Source organism: Urocitellus parryii, chromosome 8 (assembly GCF_045843805.1).
Source record: "Urocitellus parryii isolate mUroPar1 chromosome 8, mUroPar1.hap1, whole genome shotgun sequence".
NCBI lineage: Eukaryota > Metazoa > Chordata > Mammalia > Rodentia > Sciuridae > Urocitellus > Urocitellus parryii.
The window spans coordinates 105,519,190-105,540,933 of NC_135538.1; the positions used below are offsets into that span (position 1 = coordinate 105,519,190).

General features: G+C 43.8%; 1 protein-coding gene across 2 annotated transcripts in view; it reads left to right on the forward strand.

Annotated features, from left to right (window-relative positions):
* Clic5 (chloride intracellular channel 5) overlaps positions 1–21,744 on the forward strand; it is a 146,436-nt gene that overhangs the window by 82,548 nt on the left and 42,144 nt on the right. For both annotated transcript variants that reach the window (XM_026394490.2, XM_026394491.2), the window contains exon 2: positions 18,040–18,149. In XM_026394490.2, the coding sequence (XP_026250275.1) occupies positions 18,040–18,149 (110 nt within the window). The remainder of the gene's footprint in view (positions 1–18,039; positions 18,150–21,744) is intronic.

Here is a 21,744-nt window from a genome sequence, read left to right on the forward strand (position 1 = left end):
CAGCAGACAAAAATTGAGTCCAGAGAGGAAATGGTGAAAATGAAAGGATACTTTCTCAGTATCTCTCCTGGTGTCCCCCTGGACTGTCCCCCTGGACAGGCTCCTGTTTGCCATTTATTCCATTCTGCCTTATATGTATTATAGAGCTGCTTCCCACCTTATGTTAGGGTTACATCTGATAAACCCATCATGAGGAAAGAACACATTTAATATACCTAACCTACTGAACAGCAGGGCTTAGCCTAGCCTGCCTTAAATGTACTTAGAACCTTTGGATTAACACACAGTTGTGCAAAATGATCTAACACAAAGCCTGCTTTATGAGGAATTGTTGGTTATACCATGTAATATATTGAATACCTAGAGAAACTACATGAGTACGCCACTTTCATACTCATGAAGTTGAAAAATTTTTCCAAGTCTGTGTTATTATTGTTATTACTATGTTAATCTTTGACTTCCCCCCAAAAAGGTTAGAATTTGTAAGCACTCCCAGCCCTCAGAGCCCTTCCCATGTACACAGCCTCATTTGACCCTCCATGTCACTCTGAGAGATGGGCAGAGCAGGTGTCAGAGTCCCACAGATGAGAATACACCACGTTTCAGGGAAGCATCTGGATCAGACCAAAGATATTTTTTTTAAAATATTTTTTAGTTGTAGTTGGACACAATATCTTTATTTTTATGTGGTGCTAAGGATCGAACCCAGTGCCTCACATGTGCAAGGCGGGCGATCTACCACTGAGCTACAGCCCCATCCCAGACTAAGGATTTTTTTTTTTTTTTGTTCATAGCAGCTTTATTCATAATTGTCAAATTTAGAAGCAACCAAAATGTCAGGTGGGTAAGTGGATAAGCACATTGTGGTACATTTATATTATGAAATACTGTTCAACAGTATAAAAAATAAGCCACCAAGCTGCAAAAAGACACATGGAAACCTTAAATACATATTGCTAAATGAAAGAAGCTGGTCTTTACTACACACTAAATGATTCCAATGGAAGAGACAGGAGTTTGATGCAGAAAGAGGAAAGGAGGGATGAGTGGTAAAACTATTCTATATGGTACTATAATGCCAGATAACATGACATTAGGCATTTGTCAAAATCCATAGAATAATCACTACAAAAAGTGAACCCACATGTAAACTATTGATCTTAGTTAATAATAATGTATTAAATATTGGTTCATTAATTATTACAAATGTTCCACACTAATGCACTAATACTAAGAACTATGTAAAGGATTGGGGAGGGTATGTATGATAACTACTTTCTGCACAACTTTTCTGTAAAACTAAGACTGCTCTTTTTTTTTTTTATTGTTGGTCGTTCAAAACATTACATAGTTCCTCATACATCATATTTCACAGTTTGATTCAAATGAGTTATGAACTCCCAATTTTATCCCGTATACAGATTGCTGTATCACATCAGTTACCTACTGCAAATTGGTGCAGCCAATTTGGAAAGCAGTATGGAGATTTCTTGGAAAGCTGGGAATGGAACCACCATTTGACCCAGCTATTCCCCTTCTCGGTCTATTCCCTAAAGACCTAATAAGAGCATGCTACAGGGACACTGCTACATCGATGTTCATAGCAGCACAATTCACGATAGCAAGATTGTGGAATCAGCCTAGATGCCCTTCAATAGATGAATGGATTAAAAAAATGTGGCATTTATACACAATGGAGTATTACTCTGCATTTAAAAAATGACAAAATCATAGAATTTGGAGGGAAATGGATGGCATTAGAGCAGATTATGCTAAGTGAAGCTAGTCAATCTTTAAAAAACAAATACCAAATGACTCCTCTGATATAAGGGGAGGAAACAAGGACAGGGTAGGGACGAAGAGCTTGAGACGAAGATTTTCATTAACAGGGTTGAGAGGTGGGAGGGAAAGGAAACGAGAAGGGGAATCGCATGGAAATGGAAGGCGATCCTCAGGGTTATACAAAATGACATATAAGAGGAAAGGAGGGGTAAGACAAGATAATTCAAATGGAAGACTAAGGATTTTTGATGCCCAGTCTGGGAGAGGGAGGATTCCATCATTCTGTTTGTGACATTCAGGCCTTGATCCTTCACCTACGTGGTATAGAGAAATAGACAATTAATAACTTACAACATGGATTAACCCAGAGACTTTTAAATGCTTTTCAGTTTTATTGTATAGCTTCCAAGAAAGGGTGTACTTCCAAGTAAGGGGGTACTGACCCCCATTTTTTAGTTAGAGAAACAAGGTTTCACTTGACTTGACTCAGGTCGTACAACCCTTGCATTGTGGCTGCCGTCAATACATACCTTGGACATTCCCTAGTGACCTCACATAGTATGCATTTTAACTTTAACAGAAATACTTTTATTCCAGTTCCATGTTGAACAAGAGGAGTCCCATGGGTACAGTTTTAGTTACTCCTCCACACCTCAGTTACCTTCTATTTTACTAAAAATGTTTCTTCAAATCTTCATTTTTGTTCTCCTACATCTTCCACACAACACGTCATGGGCCTGGTTTCCTACCGTCTCAAATTCACAGCAAAGACCCACTCTCCACGTGGGTCTGAAACTGCATCTTGGTCACTTTCAAGGTCTAAATCAGAGACCTTGGGAGGCACAGAGGAAAGTATCCAAGAGCATGTCAGAGGGATTTCCCTTTGTTCTTTCTCATTTGTCCCCTTTATTTTATTTGCCTTAAAATTACAAATATGCAATCATTATGACAAACGATCAAATCAAGTGGCAAAGAAATCTACAGACCTATAATCCTTTATCTGTAATCCCCAAAATTTAAAAAATGAAAGTTCTTCCTAAGTTTGCGGAAATTCATTTGGAGATAAAATTGGCTTGAACTTCTAGAAGTGATTTGTTGTCTCTGTCCTACTTAGTGATGCAGAAACACCAATGGGTTTGATTATGGCTTGGTGATCCAGAGCCTGCTGGCCATGAGGATGATATTATTTATATACTCACAGAGTTCATTCTTTTTAAATAGCTGTGTGCTATTCCATGATATGACTGTACCATTCTGCAACCAACAGTTCTGCTACTGACGGACAGGCTGTTTGTTGTATTTTGCTTTTGAGGATCAAATTTAATGATTATAAAAGGAAAATGTATTGACCGGGCTTAATCCATTTTCCATGTATCAGTATGTTGGTGATAGTGTTCTGGTTTGGATATGAAGTGTCCCCCCAAAGCTCAGGAGACAGTGTAGCAACAAGGTGAAATGATTAGATGATGAGAGCTGTAACCTCATTTGTGGATTAACCCATTTGATGGATTAATAATTTGAAAGAACCAAGGTACTGGTGGTAACTGGAGGCAGGTGAGGTGTGGGTGGAGGAAGTTAGTCACTGGGGTGAACCTTTTCAGTTTATATTTTGCCCCTAGCACCTCATTTGCTCTCTCTTCCTGATATTCTACCTCACCTCAGGCCTGGAGTAATGGAGCCAGCCCACCACGGACTGAACCTCTGAAACCATGAGCTAAAATAAACTTTTCCTCCTCTAGGTTGTTCTTCGAAGGGTATTTTGGTCATAGTGACACAAACCTAATACAGTTGTAAAAGAAGGCTTTTCTTTACATCATATAAGTAGAAACCCTGGTACAGAGGATATTAAAAAAATAAAAAGAATTAGCGGCAATGTATTGACTTTCTTGTTTTTATTTAAGCTACAGGCTTCCTAGGCACAGGGGCTGGCAGGCAGAGAGGCTACCAAACCTCTGCCCTGCACAGGGATGGGTGCCTGGAGCGCTCAGTGTGGCCCCTTCAGAAAGCCTGGTTCCACAACAAGGACATGTCAGGTCTCCATAACTTGACCTCCCAGATAAGGGTCCAACATCTAACTGGACTCACGGGTCAAGTGGCAGGTGACTTGGGGGCATGCAGGATGGAGCCTGCTCAGGGTGAACATGCTCAGTGACTCTACGCTCGGCTGGCTTCGAACAGACCAGCCAAGTCATGGAATTTCAATAAATAATTTAACAACTGTTCCAGTTTCAGCCTTGGTGTTAGCTTTCAGCCCTGGCTGCCATTGTTCTTTGCAAACAGGCTCCTCCTCCATCTGAGGTATGGGAACTTGACTGAGTCGCTGAGTCATATTTTTTAGAACCCAGTAGGGCCAGGTACTTACAACCACAGATAATCATCTCACCCTCGCCCCCCTTCCAACAGGAGTTCTGTGAAATCCAGATGAGCAAGATGTACTTTGAAAATGAAAAAAGAAAGAAAGAGAAGCAAGAGAGCACCAACCCAGTGCATTGGTTATGAAGGCCTTCCCACTGGTGTTATATGAGTTTATTTCCAATCGCAGACTAGGGAGAGAGCTATGAGGCCAATTCAAGCCAAGTTAGGTTTCTGATGCTTCAGTCCATTTGAATGAGTATGAATATACCTGACCCTGAAGTATGTCACAAACTGCCAAGAGAAAAATGAAACGGGATCTGATTTATGACAGTAACAAGAAATCCTATTAAAGAAAGGTCTGGTAAAAGCTAATTGGGAGGACATGGCGGGGGGACTGTGCTTCTCATTGTCACTTTGCCCCATTTCTGCAGACCTCTTCTCTGGGTGGAGAAGCATCTGCAGGGTTCCATCTAAGGTCTGCATTATAAATAAAACTTGTAATCACTAAATGAAGCTGACATTCCTTCCCTCTGATCCTAGTGGAGACCTGAGAGTGTTCTACATCATGCTTCCAGCAGCTCCTCCAATTTTTGGCGGTCGGTGTACAAATTGAAATTTCTTTGCCATTCTTTTATCAAAAGATCCTTTGAAGGGGCTGATCCTAAACATGAGATAGGATCTTGAGATTATTCCTGGTCAAAGGCCATCTCTTAGCAACAGCTGTTCTAAACATAGCCCAACAATAGCAGGTTTCCTTCCTTAGATGTTTCTGACAAATAAAGAGAGGGCATTGTGACTTTGGCTGGTCCTGGCTTGTAGTCACAGAAATAGTTTGGTGAGGTTGGGGTGGAGAGGAGATGGCCATAGCACAGTTTGTAACACACGGGTGCAGCTGCTCCATTTGATCTCTTCAAACAGTATGGAGTCACCTGTGATTGCTTTGATGGCTATCAGCAATGACACAAAACTTCTCCAGACCTATAGGTGAATCTCTGCTGGAGCTGGAAATGCATTTTCACTTTTTTTTTTTTTAACTCCACATGGCTGATTTAGGGGATCCACTCACTGGATGCTGGAATTAGGATGTGGACATGAAAACAAAGCTTTTTGGTGCTTGTGTCCTAAGGGTCTCAGACCATATTCTCAGACCTACAGAAAGGATCCAGTGGAGGGAAAGAGCAACTCCTGCACGTGCTTATTTTGGAGTCAACCTGGGGCATAGGGGCAGTCTTGGATCTTTATCATGTTTTGGAAAGTTTTCAGTTCTTCCTCTTAGACCTGCCAGGGAGAATTTACAGTAGAACTCTTCCCAATCAAGAATCCCTTCTAAATTCCTTAATATTGCTGAACAAATGAGCAGAGAGAGAAGCAGAGACTTTGAAGTGGGGCATTATCCAGTTGTTTCTTCCTTCTCAGGCAGGGATGCCAAAGTTGAGATGGAGGTAAAGGCTTGCTCATCGGCATGTTTATCTTGAGGGACAACTGGGCCCAGCACGAAGGTCTCCCTGGTCAGACAGAAAGCAGGCGGGCCACCAGTCTCTGGTAGCTGCAAGGGGCCTTGTGAAGGAAAACATGGTAGGTCTTAGAGGAGAAGCACCGACTCCCTTCCGTCCAAGCTGTGCCTTCCTGGGTGATGGCCTGTGTTATTGTGTGTGCAGTATAAATACTAGGGTAGGTTTATTTTTTTTTTTATGGGAGTACAATAAATAGAACATTTCCTGCTTTAGTCTGCCATTTGGAAAAGGTTTTCATTTCCTCTTTTGGCCCAGATTCTTACAAAAGACAGGCTCCTTTTCAATTACAGCTCGGCCTGAGCTTGAACATACCACTCAGCCAGGCACAAGGGCAGAGTGTTTTGTTTTGTTTTTTTGTTTTTTTTTCCCAAGGCAGAAAAAAATGAAATTGAGTCTCCCTGACATAAAACCTGGCTGTTACTGTGAGGTTGTTTGGAAAAGCTTCTTTATAAAGTAGAAACATGACCAGGTGGGAATACTATCCTCGCAGTGAGTTCTTTAGGAGCTTGGAAGAAATCAGTTGAGTGGCTCACAGAATGGGGGCATTTGGCCAGTAGGAACATTTCTCTATTCTGTGGTGGAATAGAAAGGCTTTCTGAAAATGTGGCCTTTCACATATGGGTTGGGGCTTTGAGAGGAAGCAGGAGGGGAGGGTTCAGAGTGTCCATGAAGAGAGCTGATGAAGAATGCTTTCTGTCTGTCCAGTACTGTGTCCCCCTTTACTTCTGTATTTCCCTTAATCTTTCCAATCGCCCTATGGGGAAGGAGGAGGACTTGACAGCTTCCCTTCTTTATTTCCTCTGGGTGGCTCAAGAACTGCAGTATGAATCTGGCTTTTTGTTTTTACCCTGAGTGAATCTTCCACATGGATGCAGAATCAATCTTGATTAGAATTCATACCCTAAAATTACCAGAAGTTTTCCTCCTATGTCTTTAGCATTTTATTCTTTTAAGAGTGTACAATAACAGGAAATCTTCAAAGAGATTTCATTCTTTCTTTCCTTTTCCATAATGGTCCATTTTCTATTACTATAACAAAGTACCTGAGTCAGGGTGCCTTCTAAATAAAAAAGGTTTATTTAGGTCCTGGTTCTGGAGGTTCAAGAACATGGCACTGGAATTGATTCAGCTCTGGTAAGGATCTCATAGCAGATGGTATCACAATGGCAGGAGCCCGTGCAAGAGCAATCAGATTGCAAGACACCTTGCTCCTTTTATAACAAACATCTCCCAACAACAACTAACTCTTTCCATAAGACAAGTATCAATCCTTTTCTTAGTATTAATGCTTTCCCAGGGCAGAGGCCCAACAACATCCCACTTGGTCCCTGCTCTTTAAGTTTCCCCCACGTCTTAATAATACCACACTGAGGACCAAGCTTCCAACACAGGAACCACTGGGTGACAGTCCACTCCAAAGCATAGCACATCTTCTGTGATTATGTCTTCAGTGCATACACTGATAATTCTGATGAGATTTCAGTCATCTCCACCCAACTGCAAATGCCACCCCTACCAATTGTCCATTTAGTCTTGGAAAAGTCGTTTGGACTCTTTGGACCTCAGTTGGCCCAGTCTTGAGAAATGAAGGGCTTAGATGAAGCTTGAGGGGCCTGGCGAGCAGGGTTTTGCAAAAGGACTATTTCTTCAACTGCTTTTTAAAGTAATGTGCTGAGAATACTATGGAACGGTATTGGAGCAAAAACCAGAAGAGGGTGAAGCCTTAAAGAGCTGGCAAGTCTGGCCACAAGTGGGCCTTGTTTTATGGACTCACTTCCCCTCCAGCCTGCAGTGCTGGCTCCTGACCTGCAAGTACACCTGCCTGCTTTTCCAGGGAGAATGCCAACCTTCCATCTCAGCAAACAGCTCTAGAGTTTGTGCATGAGCCTGATACGGTGCTGGGAGCTGGGGACACAGTTAACTCAGGGAGTCTGCATTCAGCCTTGGGAGTTCTTAGATGCAAATAAAAGATCAACGATATTCACTTTCTCCCCATTACATTTTAGAAACGTCTCAGTGTGTCACTCTAGACCATCTCTTTTAATTTATCTACTTTATAAATGAAATTTCTCCTGGAGAGGAGAAATTTCTTGCTCAAGATCATACAGCTCTTTGTGTCAAAACTAAGTCAGGAACTTAGGACTCCAAATCCTTCATATTTATTACCCTCTCTTGCTTAAGGGCATCCCAGGAGCTCAATTTGTGAAAAATCCTGTTTCTTCATCCTGGCTGATGCACAGGTCTGGGAAAATGTCACTCTTTCAAACTCAGAGGGCCTATGTTCAAAGCAGTGAAGTATTTCTTCAGTCTCCCACCTCCAAATTAATTAAAAAGGAATGCAGTGTTATTTTTTGTTTGTTTTCTTTCTTTCTTTGTTTTGTGTTTATTTTTGTTGTTGTTCTGTTTTAAAATGTAGCGTTAGTTTTAAGACTTTCTCTCTAACCAGCTCTGAAGTCATTTTATTTTATTTTATTTACTTTGGGTATGGGGAATTGAACTCAGGGACACTTGATCACTGAGCCACATCCCCAGCCTTTTTTGGTCTTTTATTTGGAAACAGGGTCTCACTGAGTTACTTGGCGCCTCGCTGTTGCTGAAGTTGGCGTTGAACCCATGATCCTCCTGCCTGTGCCTCCCAAGCCACTGGGATGACAGCCACTGTGCCTGGCTCTCTGAAGCCATTTTAAAAAGAAAGTTTTAAAAAGCAAATAATGCAGCTGGCTCGGGGAACCTGTTCTAGGAACTCCTCTTTGTGAGCTGTAGAGGAGGGTTGGCTGGATCTCATGTGGAGGACATGACAGGTGAAAACCTGCCTCCTTTCAAGACTTCCAGGAGCTGCTCCTGCCCTTCTTCCTCTTCTTCCTTCCTTGGTGCAGATGTGCCTCAGGTGTGTGGATCCACCCTACTCAAGTGACCGGGTAACCACCATATGGCTTAGAGTGGAGCTAACAATGAGAAAAGCCCCAAACAGGACTTTGTGGGCACCCCACGCTTTAGAAGAAGCAAAATCTCTAGGCATGGCTGTCTAGAAGAAAGGGATTGGAGAAGAAGCTTGCACGTACTTGGCCTGTATCTGAACTGAGCACATGGGAACGTGAGCCCAGAGATGAGGATTTCTGCCTGGTCACAGTGTCCTCTGTCACCTTCAGGGAAGGGACACCTGCAGAGCTACATGTAGAGGTACAACCATAAAAGCCATCTACCAGCCAGTGAAGGTCTTGGTGTCGTGTTTGGGTGCACTGACTCGGTGTTCCCAGGTAATGACCCAGACTGGTGCACTTCTTCAGGGTCTGTGCAGAGATGGAAGGTGAGGAAGAACAGCACAAAGGTGGGGTGGGAGGGAGGAGGGGGACACGGACAGGAAGGAGCTTCCAGTTTGGATCGCAGAAACAGGAAACAGAGGAGAAAGAACAATGTCCCGGAGGTAGTGCCTGGACCAGCCTGTCACTCGAGTCCCAGGCGTGAGGATTCTGTCTACGGTGGGCTCAGGGTTCTCTGGTTCATCCATTTCCATTCAGGAAAGCAGCAAGATCAGAAGTTGTCAGTCTTGATAGGACATGAGAATCACTTTGGACACTGAGAGGAAACAAGGGTGGTGTCTGAGCCCCACTCTAGACTAACTAAATCAGACTGAGAGTGGGGCCTGGGAAATTGCATTTTAAAATGAATATTAGAGTAGGATTTTTTAAAACTATATATATGCTTTGTTGACATAATTCTACAGGAGTCATTTTGCACAGAATTTTCCAGAAGGCCCCACCCTTCGGTAAATCTTATGACTCAGATTTGCTCTTAGCACCGTCAGCTTTTAATCTGTTACATTTTTGAGTTTGGAGTTGATGAACACTTAATTGAGCCCAACAGAGAAGTCCGCCGACAGCTTTTGTGATTTTTCTGAAGTCTTTCCAGATCGGCTTATTCTATTAAGATTCTACGTTCAAACTCAACATTCGAACAACCAGAGCTGAGAGGAGAGCTAGTAATCACTGAGGAATCTCAGCTATCCTAGGAGCCCAAACACCAAACTTTATACGAGAAAAACTAGAGAAACAGAGTTCAATGTCAAGATGCCCTTGTTCGGTATGAAAATTATAGGAATAACAGGATCATTTCATGAATGTAGGGGAAATAAATTCATGATCAAAAGCTGGAACCAATCTCTAGAGCATCTTGGATAACAAATAAAAAACATGTCAAGAGACAAAAGCAAAACTTTTGACAGTGGCCTAATGAGCGGAGAACGTTACCTCGGTTGGGACGGGGATTTTCTATGTGGGGCTTCAGTGAGAAGACTTCTTCTTCAAATTAAAGCCATGTGGGAACCAGTCTTGTTTATTTGAGGCTGTAGATTTGTGTCATTCTTTGGTTTCCTGCACTTTGGTATATTTCTGAGGTGGAAGACTTCCAGATTTCAGCTTTCCTGGTCCAAGCATTGAGAGCCGTCATCATGACTAAAGAACGGCATGACAGTTCATTAAATATTTGTGACCAAGGTTCCTGGATGTTGAGAAAACACAAAGACTTCCACTAGGCTGCATCAGCAAACCGGCAGCAGTCAGTCCCAGCCCTGACCGCTCAGCTTTATCCATTTGTCTTCCTTGGGCTCTAGTTCTTCTCATCTTTGACTCCTGTGCTACTTGAAAAAAAAAATTTCCTTGGAGAAGGTTGCTCTGCACAGCAGCTCAAAAACCTCATGGGGAGCAGACATGCACCTGCTTATAACAGGACCAACAGCTAGCCAGAGAGGAGTCCTCCCAGTCTCCCTTCATGGCAAATGCATGACCTCATTCAGGAGCACTCTTTTCTGGCCAGTGAGCATGGCGATAGCTCTCCCTGTGTGAGCTTTCTCTATTGAACATGTTGCTCCACACACAGAATCCTGGACACCAAGGTCTTGCTGAACTTTGTGCCATCACAGATCTTGACTGGCATAGGATAGCATAGCATTTCATAAACAGGGATGTTTAATGAGCTCTTTTTAAATATTTGTCATCCGTGGTCATAAAGACAATAGCAGTAGCTTTCAAAAAGTGAATACTCATACATTCTATCGTGTCAGGTCAGATGACAGCACCTCCTTCCTTTCTGACTTGCTTTCTTTCCTTCTCTCGGTTCAGGGTCATTGGCATGACCCTAAAGGTCTAGCAGGCAGAGTTATTGCCAAAGTGGGGAGGATAATCGTGTCTGGGAGTCGATGAGTTCTCCAAAGAGCACCAGGAGTGGAGGGAGAGGAGTGAATCGAGAGGGCAAAGGCCAAGAGGAGGGTATCAGCAAACGAACATGAGGACCCCACTCGGGACCTGCCACAGAACTTGTGGAACCTACCACAAAGAGAAAACAAGGGATCTTTTGTTCAAAACTTATTACAAGATGACAACAGCAGAGATTGAAGCCAAGTGCTGTTCTTCAGAATGCAGGTCCCCTGTAACCTCACAGATCCCCTGCCACACCAGAGGTACCAGGTGACAAGGGAGGTGGCAGAGGACTCAGTTTTCAAAAAGAAGGAGCAGCAGGGGTTGGGGTTGTGGCTCAGTGGTAGAACGCTTGCCTAGCAGGTGTGAGGCACTGGGTTCGAGTCTCAGCACCTCATATAAATAAATAAATAAAGGTTCATCAATAACTAATACAAATTAAAGAAAAAAAAGAAGGAGCAGGAAGAATTTCTAATGCTGTGAGAAACTTTAGGTACGGCAAAGAGACAGATGGGAAAAAAAGGAAGAAGGAAGAAGAAGGAAGGAAGGAAAGGTGAGAAGTAAGAAGGAGAAGGAGAAGAAAAAAAATTTGATCTAGCCCAGAAAGAAACTGAAAGAGAGTAATTTCAGAAGAGATCCTTCAACAGAAGCAGGATTGGCAAGAGGTTTGAAAGAGATTCATTTGCCTATTAAAGGAGCTGGAGAGAGCCAGGTTGGAGTGGAGGAGGGGAAGGAGCACTGCCGCTGAGTTAGAAAGGGCAGTTCTCAGAGAATGTGGAAAGGTGCAGGGTAGCAGATGGACATCAAGCTCAGGGGCTGCAGGCCACTCCACGAGGGCCCAGACACAGTGGAATCCTGCATATGACATAGGCTGCCTTGGGCCCAAAGTCAGTCAGACCCAGACGTACACTCAGAGTCAAAGGCATGCTTGGCCCTGCTGTCTCAGAGACTTAAACTAGGAGCCTTCGGGGTATGGTGCCTCCAAGTTCCTTTGAGGGGAATAGGTATACAACCAATTTCAGTTGTTCCTGCAATCATCTGATGAGCAATGGTGCTCGTGACAGATCCTGGCCTCATGGGGCCATCTGCCTCAGGTAGTATTTTGAAATTTGCCAGGTGTGATGGTTAACTTTGTGTATCACTTGGTTAGGCCATGGTCTTCAGATATTTGATCAAACGTTCTTCTGGATGTTTCTGTGAAGGTGTTTTTTGGATGAGATCAACACTGAAATTGGTGGACTCTGGGAAAAGCAGATCACCTCCATAATGTGGTGTAACAGAATAAAGACTGACCTCCTCTAAGGAAGAGGGAATCTGCCAGCAGACTGCCTTGGGCTCCAGCTGCAGCTCTTCCCTGGGCCTCCAACTTGTAGCTCCACCCTGCAGCTGCTGATTGGCCAACCTCCACAGCTGTGCTAGTCAGTTTCTTAATCTCTTTCTCTCTGTTTATATAAAATATGCATACATACGAATACACACATATATATCATATCTGTTTCTGTGTATCTGCTGATAGATAATTGATAAAATTGTGTGTGTGCATGTGTGTGTGTGCATGTGTGTGTGTGTGTGTGTGTGTGTGTGTGTGTGTGTGTGTGTTCTATTTCTCTGGAGAATCCTAATAGATCTGGAATTCTTCCTATCACATTATATGGGCAGCTGTCTACACAGAGCTTTGGTTCAGCTTTAGATAACTGCTGGGGGTCTCTGAAGCCTCAAATGTATCGTATGGCCTGATTGCTTATTTAATGAGAGATGCCTCAGTGATCCTGGTGAGTTGTGGCTGCTGAGAAAAGAAATGTTGATTTCTTCCAGGGTGGACCTCCCTGTCCTCCTGTGGACCACAAACCTCCAGGGCACATCTCTGCTAATGGAAGGATTGCTAACCAAATTGTTGAAAAGACAAACCATTGGGGATTTTTTTAAAAAAAGTCACAGGAAGGAATATTGTCTGACTTATCCTAATGAGAAAAATATTATTACTATTTTAAAAACTTTGTCTTCCTTGTACTGTGGATCCGTTTAGAACTATATAGATAAGTCGTTGTGTATCTAAAGAGAGTCCTCTGTGGCTTTTACTACTTTGACAGTCTTCCCTGTAAGATAATGACTTGGTGCAGTTTGCATGGGGACTTTGGAAAGGTTATTGCCAGACTGAGGCCACAAGGTGCCAGAGAAATGCCATCCCAAGCCAGTGGCTAGGTGGCTCCACTGTGGTCCTTACACCCAGGCCAAGCCACCCATAGCAAGGGAGCCATTTCCTCCCGCAATGTCCCTCCAGGGCTCTTTCCAGAGAAAACCTTTAGAGGAGAAGGGCTTAAAGGAATTCTCCCTGCTCTCACCTAGTGTAGATTCAAGAGTGCATTGGAGCTGAGAGGGAAAAAAATTGACTACTAACATACCCGTCATGCTTAAATGTCACCTGTGCATCTCCTGCTGTTTCTTCTGGATCCAATTCTTCCCCCTTCTTGACCTGGTTATCTACAAGTGACTTTTGGGCAATCATTAGTTTCCCTTGGTTGTCTGCAGTCCAAGCTCTGCACACCTGGACTGTTCATGGGAAGTCTTAAGCCAACAGTTGTTCCATGTTGTTCTTGGGCTCCTGAGGTCCCTGAGAGGCTGTCAGGGTTTCTGAAAGGTCTCCGCTATTTTCCAAGACAGTAGGCTTGGCATTTGGTGGGGAAACTGTTGGTGTTTCAGCAAACCAAAGGGGCAGTACAAATAGAACTTGAAGTCATGCATGCAAAGAAATAAGAACCAGTCTCAATTATGAATGTTCTTGATGAAACAGTAAAAATTACACAGTGCAATGAAATCTCTTTCCTCGTATACATGTCTGCTGAACCTTCTGGCTTATGGGTAGGGAAATGCACATTCCTCTGTGGCTGAATTAAAAAAAAAAAAACTATGGTTCTCAAAGGAAGAGGCACCTGTGTGTCCTTCACAGAACATGATTTTTACTTGAACTAGTGTGTGTGAGATCATGCACTTGTGTGCACACACATACTGTGGTTACTCAGACTTGGTATTAGCCAGACTATTTCTGGAAAAGATGATGGAATGAGCAGGTCATTTAAAGATAGTAACTGATGGTGTTTACTGCCAATGATAAAATGTAAGATTTCAAGAGAAAATTAGAATAAAAAAAGTGTAGCTACTACCATGAGCTTAAGAGCTTAACATTTTTGATGAGATTTGTGGCAGTATTGATGAATGCATTTTAAAATGTTTTATAATGAAATGTAGAGGAGGATTGGCATAACTCAATGAAACACTATTTTCCATATCACAATTTATTTTTTTACAAATTCATTAACGGATGAAAATCCATTTAAAATGCAAGTTAAGTGAGTAGGTTTTGTTGGAACAGAAAACAATGTTATTTATGTGATTTCAAATTCCACTTATCTGACAATCCTTAAGAACCTACCACTTGTTGAGTTTCATTATGGTATTGAAGAATGCCCATGATTAACTGAAAAGGCCATTAAAATACTCCTCCCTCTCCCACAGGTATATCTGTGTGAGGCCAGATTTTCTTCATATATACAACCACATGTCAACTGATTGAATGCAAAAGCCAACTCTTAGTAACCCAGATGTTATAGAATTGGTAAAAACGTAAAACAATAGCACTTTTCTTATTAAAGAAAATACATTAAATGTCATTTATGTTAGGATGCTTATTATTCTATTTAAATGAATGAATAAATATTTAAAACATTTTCAGCATGAGTTAATGAATACAGTAAATATTATTAACTAGAGTCCACATAAATGAAAAGCTCTTAGAGATCCTAATTAGCCCTTAAAAGCAGATAAGGGCTCTAAGACCAAAATGTTTAAGAACCTAAATCTCCCTTCACCATTTGCATTCTCCAAACTGCAGGAAAATGTAGGTGCAGTAGTCAAGGCCAAGGCCAGAGGAGACTTCTTTACCCCAAGGTTGGTCATATGTAAATGACATACTACCACAATCTCCTGCTTCTGTGGGCTACAGAACTCGGATTGGTTGCTTCCCCCAGGACACTGAGACAATGAGAGAATTTTGAAAGCCTCATGCCATGAAAATGGAGGAATGTCACCCTCCCCTCAACATGCATACATTTAAACAAGTACTAAGCATCAGAGTTCAATGTCAAGCTCCTGTGTTTCTTGCTACTGAAGACAAAGTAAATAAAATATGGCCCATGCTCCAGTGGACCCATGCTCAACATATAGGGGGGGACGTCACGTGAAAAGAAAATGTAATAACGTGAATATGAATTAACCAGCATATACTGTATGTGTGATATATAAGCTATAATTACATTGTGCTACTATTGTTATTATCCTATGTAATATTATAGTGGTAGACTATTTCATAATACATTGAATATCTGGGGAACAGGAAGTACTTTGGGGTTATACCTGACAATTGAGCACATGCACGTTAGGCCCATAAAGCAAAGCAAAACCACACATTTGGAAGGCTTGCTGTTAGCCTCTTACCATTGCCCTTTTGACAGTTACCCACTTGCATTAGTTCCCTAGGGTCATTGTTAACAACTCTGTGGCCTATAACAACAGAAATTTATTCTCTCACGGTTCTCGAGGCTAGAAGTTCAAATTCAAGGTGTCAGAGGGGCCAAGCTCTCTCCAAAGGCTTGAATCCTTCCTTGCCTCCTCCACTCCTGGGCACCCCTTGGAGGTGCATCACTCCAATCCGTTTTCACATGACCCTCTCCCTGGTATGTCTGAGCCCAAATTTCTGTAACAAAGACACAAGTCATATTTAGAGTCCATCCTAATCCAATATGACTTCTTCTTGAGCTTGATGACCTCTGCAAAGATCCTATTTCTAAATCAGGCCCCACTCACAGCCTCCAGGTGGAGAGGAGTTTGGGGGAATGCTATTCATCCTAGCCCACCACCTTCCAACTATTCTCCAGCCCCCATGGCTCAGAACCGCCTTGGAACAAGAACATCTGGGTTTCCCCTCATACTTTTTAGCGTGTGGGCCCCTGCTAGTTCTTCTCTGTGGATGTTTTGAGTCAGGACCACAAACATTAACTCAAGAGCTTAACAAATGGATTACCAGGGCCACAGAGCTGTGAGGTTTGAAGGAGAACAGAGAAGCCTGAAAGACAGCTGCCAGGGTACAGAGGTAGACCGCAGAGACCCCACTTAGCCTGTTCACTGTTTGGCAATTTCTGTTTACTAGGCCTAGAATCATCATATAAGATGATGTTAATAAGAGAATGAAAAGGTGTGGAGATGAAAAGACATCACTGCTGAAACCCTGGCATGGCTGAGGGGACATCCTGGAGGTCAGATGTCTTACCTCAAGACCATGGCCTCCCTGCACGGGTCTTGAGACCTTGGGAGGACACGTCACCTAGTGGACCCTCAGACTGGACTTCACGCATGGTAGTTAGGAGGGCCAGGTCTCCAGCCAGACTGACTGGCTTCACCACGCTGGGACCCTCAGGCCAGTTCTATCACCTCTCTGTGCCACCATCTGCACATCTCTAAGGGATGATGTCCATTACAGGCTTCTCATGAGGAATAAATGAGTTAATGGTGTATGTCAATCACTCTAGCAAAACCTGATGATGTGGACATTAGTTGTTGCTATTGACATTCTCACAGGAACTTTGGGTTCCGCTAAGAATTCTAGTATTTTTCAAATTCCCTTCTTCAATCCCTTGTCCTTCCACTGCCACCACTGGAGGAAAATCAGATAGCTGTATGTGGGTGTGGCTTTTTGTTGTTTTTGCCTTTTGAAGTTCTCTTGTCACTTAGATTATAACTGGCCCTGGGGGGAAATCCCTGCTGTCGGGATGTCATAAAAGACCAAGGACCCCGCACCTGACATGATGAACACAGGTGTGTTCCCAGCAATGGCATCACTGATAGATGCTGGTTCTAACATGCTTTTTGGCTTTTGTTAGCTCTCTACGCAAGCGCATGGTCCACATAGGGGAAACCCTGCTGTCCCGGCTGCTCAGGGCACCCAGGAAAAGTGAAACCTGTATAGGAAGTGTGGCTCTGGGTACAGTTAAGAAGGGGGTTAAAGACCTATAATTTCATAGCAATTACCTACAATCAACACTGTCAAAGGCCATGGTTTTCCATTATAAATCCGAGCCTCTGCTAGGAGCGAATTGCAAAGCAGAAATAAGCACAGGATCAGGCACTAATGTATGCCAGACGGTGCTGCGGGCTGTCCCCGGGTGCCACAGCACAAGGCAAGTCAAGGGAGAAAATAATGCGTTGAGCATTGAGATGGCATTTGTTTTCTCCTTCTTTAAAAAAAAAAATAAAAAATCATTCTTAGTGAGCCCCAAGCCCTGGATGTTGGCGGCATCGTTAACAGCTTTGCAAGGAAGCCTGGGATCTTGACTCCTCATCCCTCCCCCCCAGTGGAGTCCCATGTTCCAGGAACCCAGTGACACTGAGGCTTCAAAGACTAGAGTGAATGGAATATTTTCTTCCTCTTGGTACCATATCAGGGGCAAAGAAACCACTCCATGGAAACAAACTATGCAGAGACCCATTCCCCAGCCTTTTTGTGTTTGTCTGTGTGTTTGCTTGAACTAAATTTTTTATGCATGGCTCTGCATCCCCCTTAGAGGTGCAGAAGACAGACAGACTTGTCTCCCAGATGTAAAAACACTCTCTAGGAGATAACGAGCAAAGGAAATGAATGAAAAACGTGTGAAGGCATTCTGTGATGCGACCTGTGGTTGGTTCTTGTGTTTCTGTAGACAGGGCAAATTATACAGGAACATATTTTGGCTAGATACAGGCAAAGTAAAGCTTTGAGGGATATAAATTACCCGTCAATGGAGATATTCAGGCATAGATTAGATGATTACATGGGGGTGAAGAAGTCGATGTCTCAGTATCATTTATGTTGGCCTGTGTGATGTTGGAGGTCCTCTTTTTGCCCTGAGATATCAAGGTCCTATGGTTTCAGAAAGTTATGATTCTACAAAATCTCCATGCTGGAAACTCAAGTTCAATTCAATACATGGTGCCAGGCATGGTCATGCATAAGTATTAGAAAAACAAAGAAGTTGAATGTAGGACTATTGGCTGTGAAGTCAAATGGGGATGTGGTGCTCTTGGCACTGGTGTTAATGTGTATGATATGATGCTGGTGTCGCTAGTAGGCACGTGTCCACTCAGGACTCTGCTTCTCTTCTTTCCAGGCTGGAATCGATGGGGAAAGCATTGGCAACTGTCCTTTCTCTCAGCGTCTCTTTATGATCCTCTGGCTGAAAGGAGTCGTGTTCAACGTCACCACGGTGGATCTGAAAAGGTAAAGGACACTGCATTCCTGAGGAATATTCTTAGTTGCAAAGAACAGAGAACCTCAATGAGAGAGGGCAAATGCCCCCTATGGTCCCAGCAGCCCACTGCTCGAACCTCACTACCTAGCACCACGCCTCCAGGCCCACCCTTCCTTACAAGGGATGCTGCAAATGCTGGTGTATCCCTTAGGGCTGAGAGCTTCACTGGCCTGATTAGCAAGGAGAAAGGAAGGAGTGGACATTGGCTCTGCAACTAAGAATGTGTGGTGCAGAGATGGGTGCAGAATTCCCAACACATAGGAGTATCCATTCCAGCAATGCAGGCACCATCATCCGGGGGACACTAGAGGACTTCAGGGCTGAGTCCAACTCTTCACCCCTGAAGTTGCAATCCAGACCTTTTCCCACAGTATCTTTCCGTCTTCTGAATTCCTCGGCGTGAGAGTTCTAGATTATGGGCCCAGACAGAGAGGTACTAGTGCTCTCTGCTTTTAAAGGGCAGCTTAACAGCTGTTGAAATACCAGGCATCTTTCAATACCAGAGCCAAGCTCTTCACTCTTACAGAATGTGGTGCTTCCTCTCTTCAACCTGCCCTTGAAACCTGGAATGGATCTGGACTTCCTCTTAAGTGTCTGTCTTCCACCCCCACCTTCTTCCCTGGTTCTTCAGATCCTGGCTATCTTTTAGATATTTTCACTTGGACATTCCATTGTCACTATATAACCACTGTGTCTAAAATTGTGTCCATCTTTTCTCCCTTTGCAACATGTTCTCTTCCTAGATTCCTTGCTTTCCCATTCTCTAGGCACCAAAATGTTTCCAGTTCCTTTCTCTTGCCACCTTCCTCAGTAAGTAGCCAAGTCAGCACATTCTCCCATTAACTCCTTCTTTTGGGGGTGGGGGGGTATCCTGGGGATTGAACCCAGGGTTGCTCTAAGCCACCAAGCACCTTTTATTGTTTCTTTTGAGACAGGGTCTTGCTAAGTTGCTTAGGGCCTCACTAAATTAACCCAGGCTGGCCTTGAACTTGTGATCCTCCTGCCTCAGCCTCACAAGTCACTGGGATTACAGATCTAGGCCACTGATTTCTATTGCACTCTCTCTTTTCCATTCTCAAAGCCCACATCTGGTTCAGGGCTCACCACTGCCAGCCTGATTGTCTCTTTGTTCTTCAAATGGGCCTTCAGCCTCTCAGGTTCTGTCCCCCATACCGGGTCTCCTCCCTTCTATCCCGAGGTTATTCCTCCTGGAATAGCACTTTAATCAGGAGCCTCGTCCCTTGCTCAGAAAGCCTTCCCTACTCTCTGCTGCCCATAGAATCAATGCCTCTGAGACCCTCTTTACCCTCTCCTTGCTTCTTCCCAACACTGCCTCCCCACACACCTGTCAGACTGGCCCACCTTCTGCTGCTCTTGGTCCTTGTAGCCTGCAGCCTGTGTCCAGAATTCATCCTCTGTCTAAACTGGCACCTTTCTCCCTGTCCCTGCAGACTGCCCCACTCCTGGACTGTGACTTTAGCCCCATCTCCTCTGCGAGGACTCCCACCTCCCCATGCCCAGGAACCTACCTACCAACCGACCGACCTCCAAACTCACCTAGTCCTGTTGTCTAGATCGCATTGGGCCTCAAGTTAGCCCAATTATGATAGCTTCACCCAATTATGATAGCTGCAGTCCTCATACTTTGCACTGGAAGCGTTTTCCCATAAAACAAACAAACAACAACAACAACAACAAAACCCTACATATAATTGTGTGAAAGAGGACTGTTTCTCCATTTTATGCAAGGAAACTGGGATGGGCACAGTTAGAAGATTTGCTCAAGGTGAACTTGAAATTGGAAGGACTGCTACTAAAATCTCAGTGTCCTTGGTTTAAATCTCACGATCGAGCTGGGATTTGTGGCTCAGCGGTTACAGCGCTCACCTAGCATGTGCGAGGCCCTGGGTTCGATCCTCAGCACCACATAAAAATAAATAAAATAAAGGTAATGCATCCAACTACAACTAAAAAGTAAAAATACTTTTTAAAAAATCTTATGATCTTCAAAAACACATCAGTTATGAAGTTCGTGTCTTTCAAATAAAACCTTAAATTCCTCAAGGACAGGCCACAGCAACTAGCTGTGTACTGATCCTCACCTAACATCTGTCAAGTAAAGGAACACACCTGTGCCATGCAGTTAGTGTCTTTGGTGACAATTAAAGAACCAGAGGTGTTCACACAGTTTGAAAGAATTGACAATCGTCTTTAAGAGGGGACCCATGTGTTCAGTTGGAACTCAGAAGGGGGCAGGGAGCCACTAGTGTGCTTCAGATCACATCTGGTCCCACCAGCACCCCTTTGAGACAGGCCATACGTGTGTCACCACTCCAGTGTTACAGATAAGGAAACTTTCATACTGCCCCCCCCCCACACACACACACATTATTTTCTAAGAACACTGATTTCTTATCCTGGCACCACTATTTATTGGCTGAGTGACCTTACACTCTTCTAGCCTCAGTTTCCGCATCTGTACATCAGAGAAAAATTTTACTGCCTTCTTAATCAATAGGAGTCTGTGAGGAGCTAGTGAGGCAGGGCATAAAAATTATTTGCATTCAGCATTCTACCTGGCTTATTTCTGTTCCATACCTGTTGACTATTCTTAGCAATACCTGCCCCCATGGAGCTGGCAATCCAGTTAGGAAAAGAAGACTGATACACATTAAATAACTTACACAGCAACATGTTGTTCAATGCTAATGGTATAACTTCAACTATAAATGCCAGAGGAGGTCCACAAGAAAAGCAAGAGGGTCCTGTCTGACCAACATCCCATTGACAGTGCAGCCCTAGAACCTCCCCAGGGTGTCAGACTCCAGTGGCCAGGGTGCCTTCACGTCCCAGGGAAAAACTCCACCACTGCCACAACAAATTCCCATATCTTTAAGCCACAGAGAGGTCACCACTGAAAACTGAAATCTGGCACGGCTGCCTGTGTGAGCACTAGAAAGCAAGGAACAAGTCAAGAATGTCCTTTCATTGTCTAAACGGAGGGGCACACACAAAGTAAACAAAGGCACTAAGTAAATCAGATTTTAAAAATACTTTCCATCCCAATTGTCTGAGTTCCAAGTGCCACAGCGCAGCTGGAGAGGGTGCATGTGGGGAGCGACCAGGGAGGAGCCCTGTAATTGAAATTCTTCTGGTCCCCTCCCCAGCTGATTTAGCCAGGAATTTCTTTCATTACAGACGCCTCTGCCCCTTTGTTTACTTTTTCACAGTTCCTCCTTCTAATGTTTTCCAGCCTGACTCCCACAAGAAACGCTGCTTGCTGAGAGCCTCTGGGGTGCCTCTCCCCATCCAGCCCTTGCTGGGGAGGTCTCCACCATGATTCCTCCTCTTCCTTCCTTCCCTCCCCACACTTTCCTGATCTGCCAACCTCTCTGATCTGCCTTTTGCTCCAGCCTTGCACTTGCACTTGCACTTGGCTACAGAACACAATGTTGGCGGCGTGCACAGAGCCCATGTCACACACATTCCTTCCTGCTGTGGGGGCCCCAAGTCCCTCCTCACAGCCGTCAGTACACTGCCCAGCACAAACCAGGCCCATGCTTG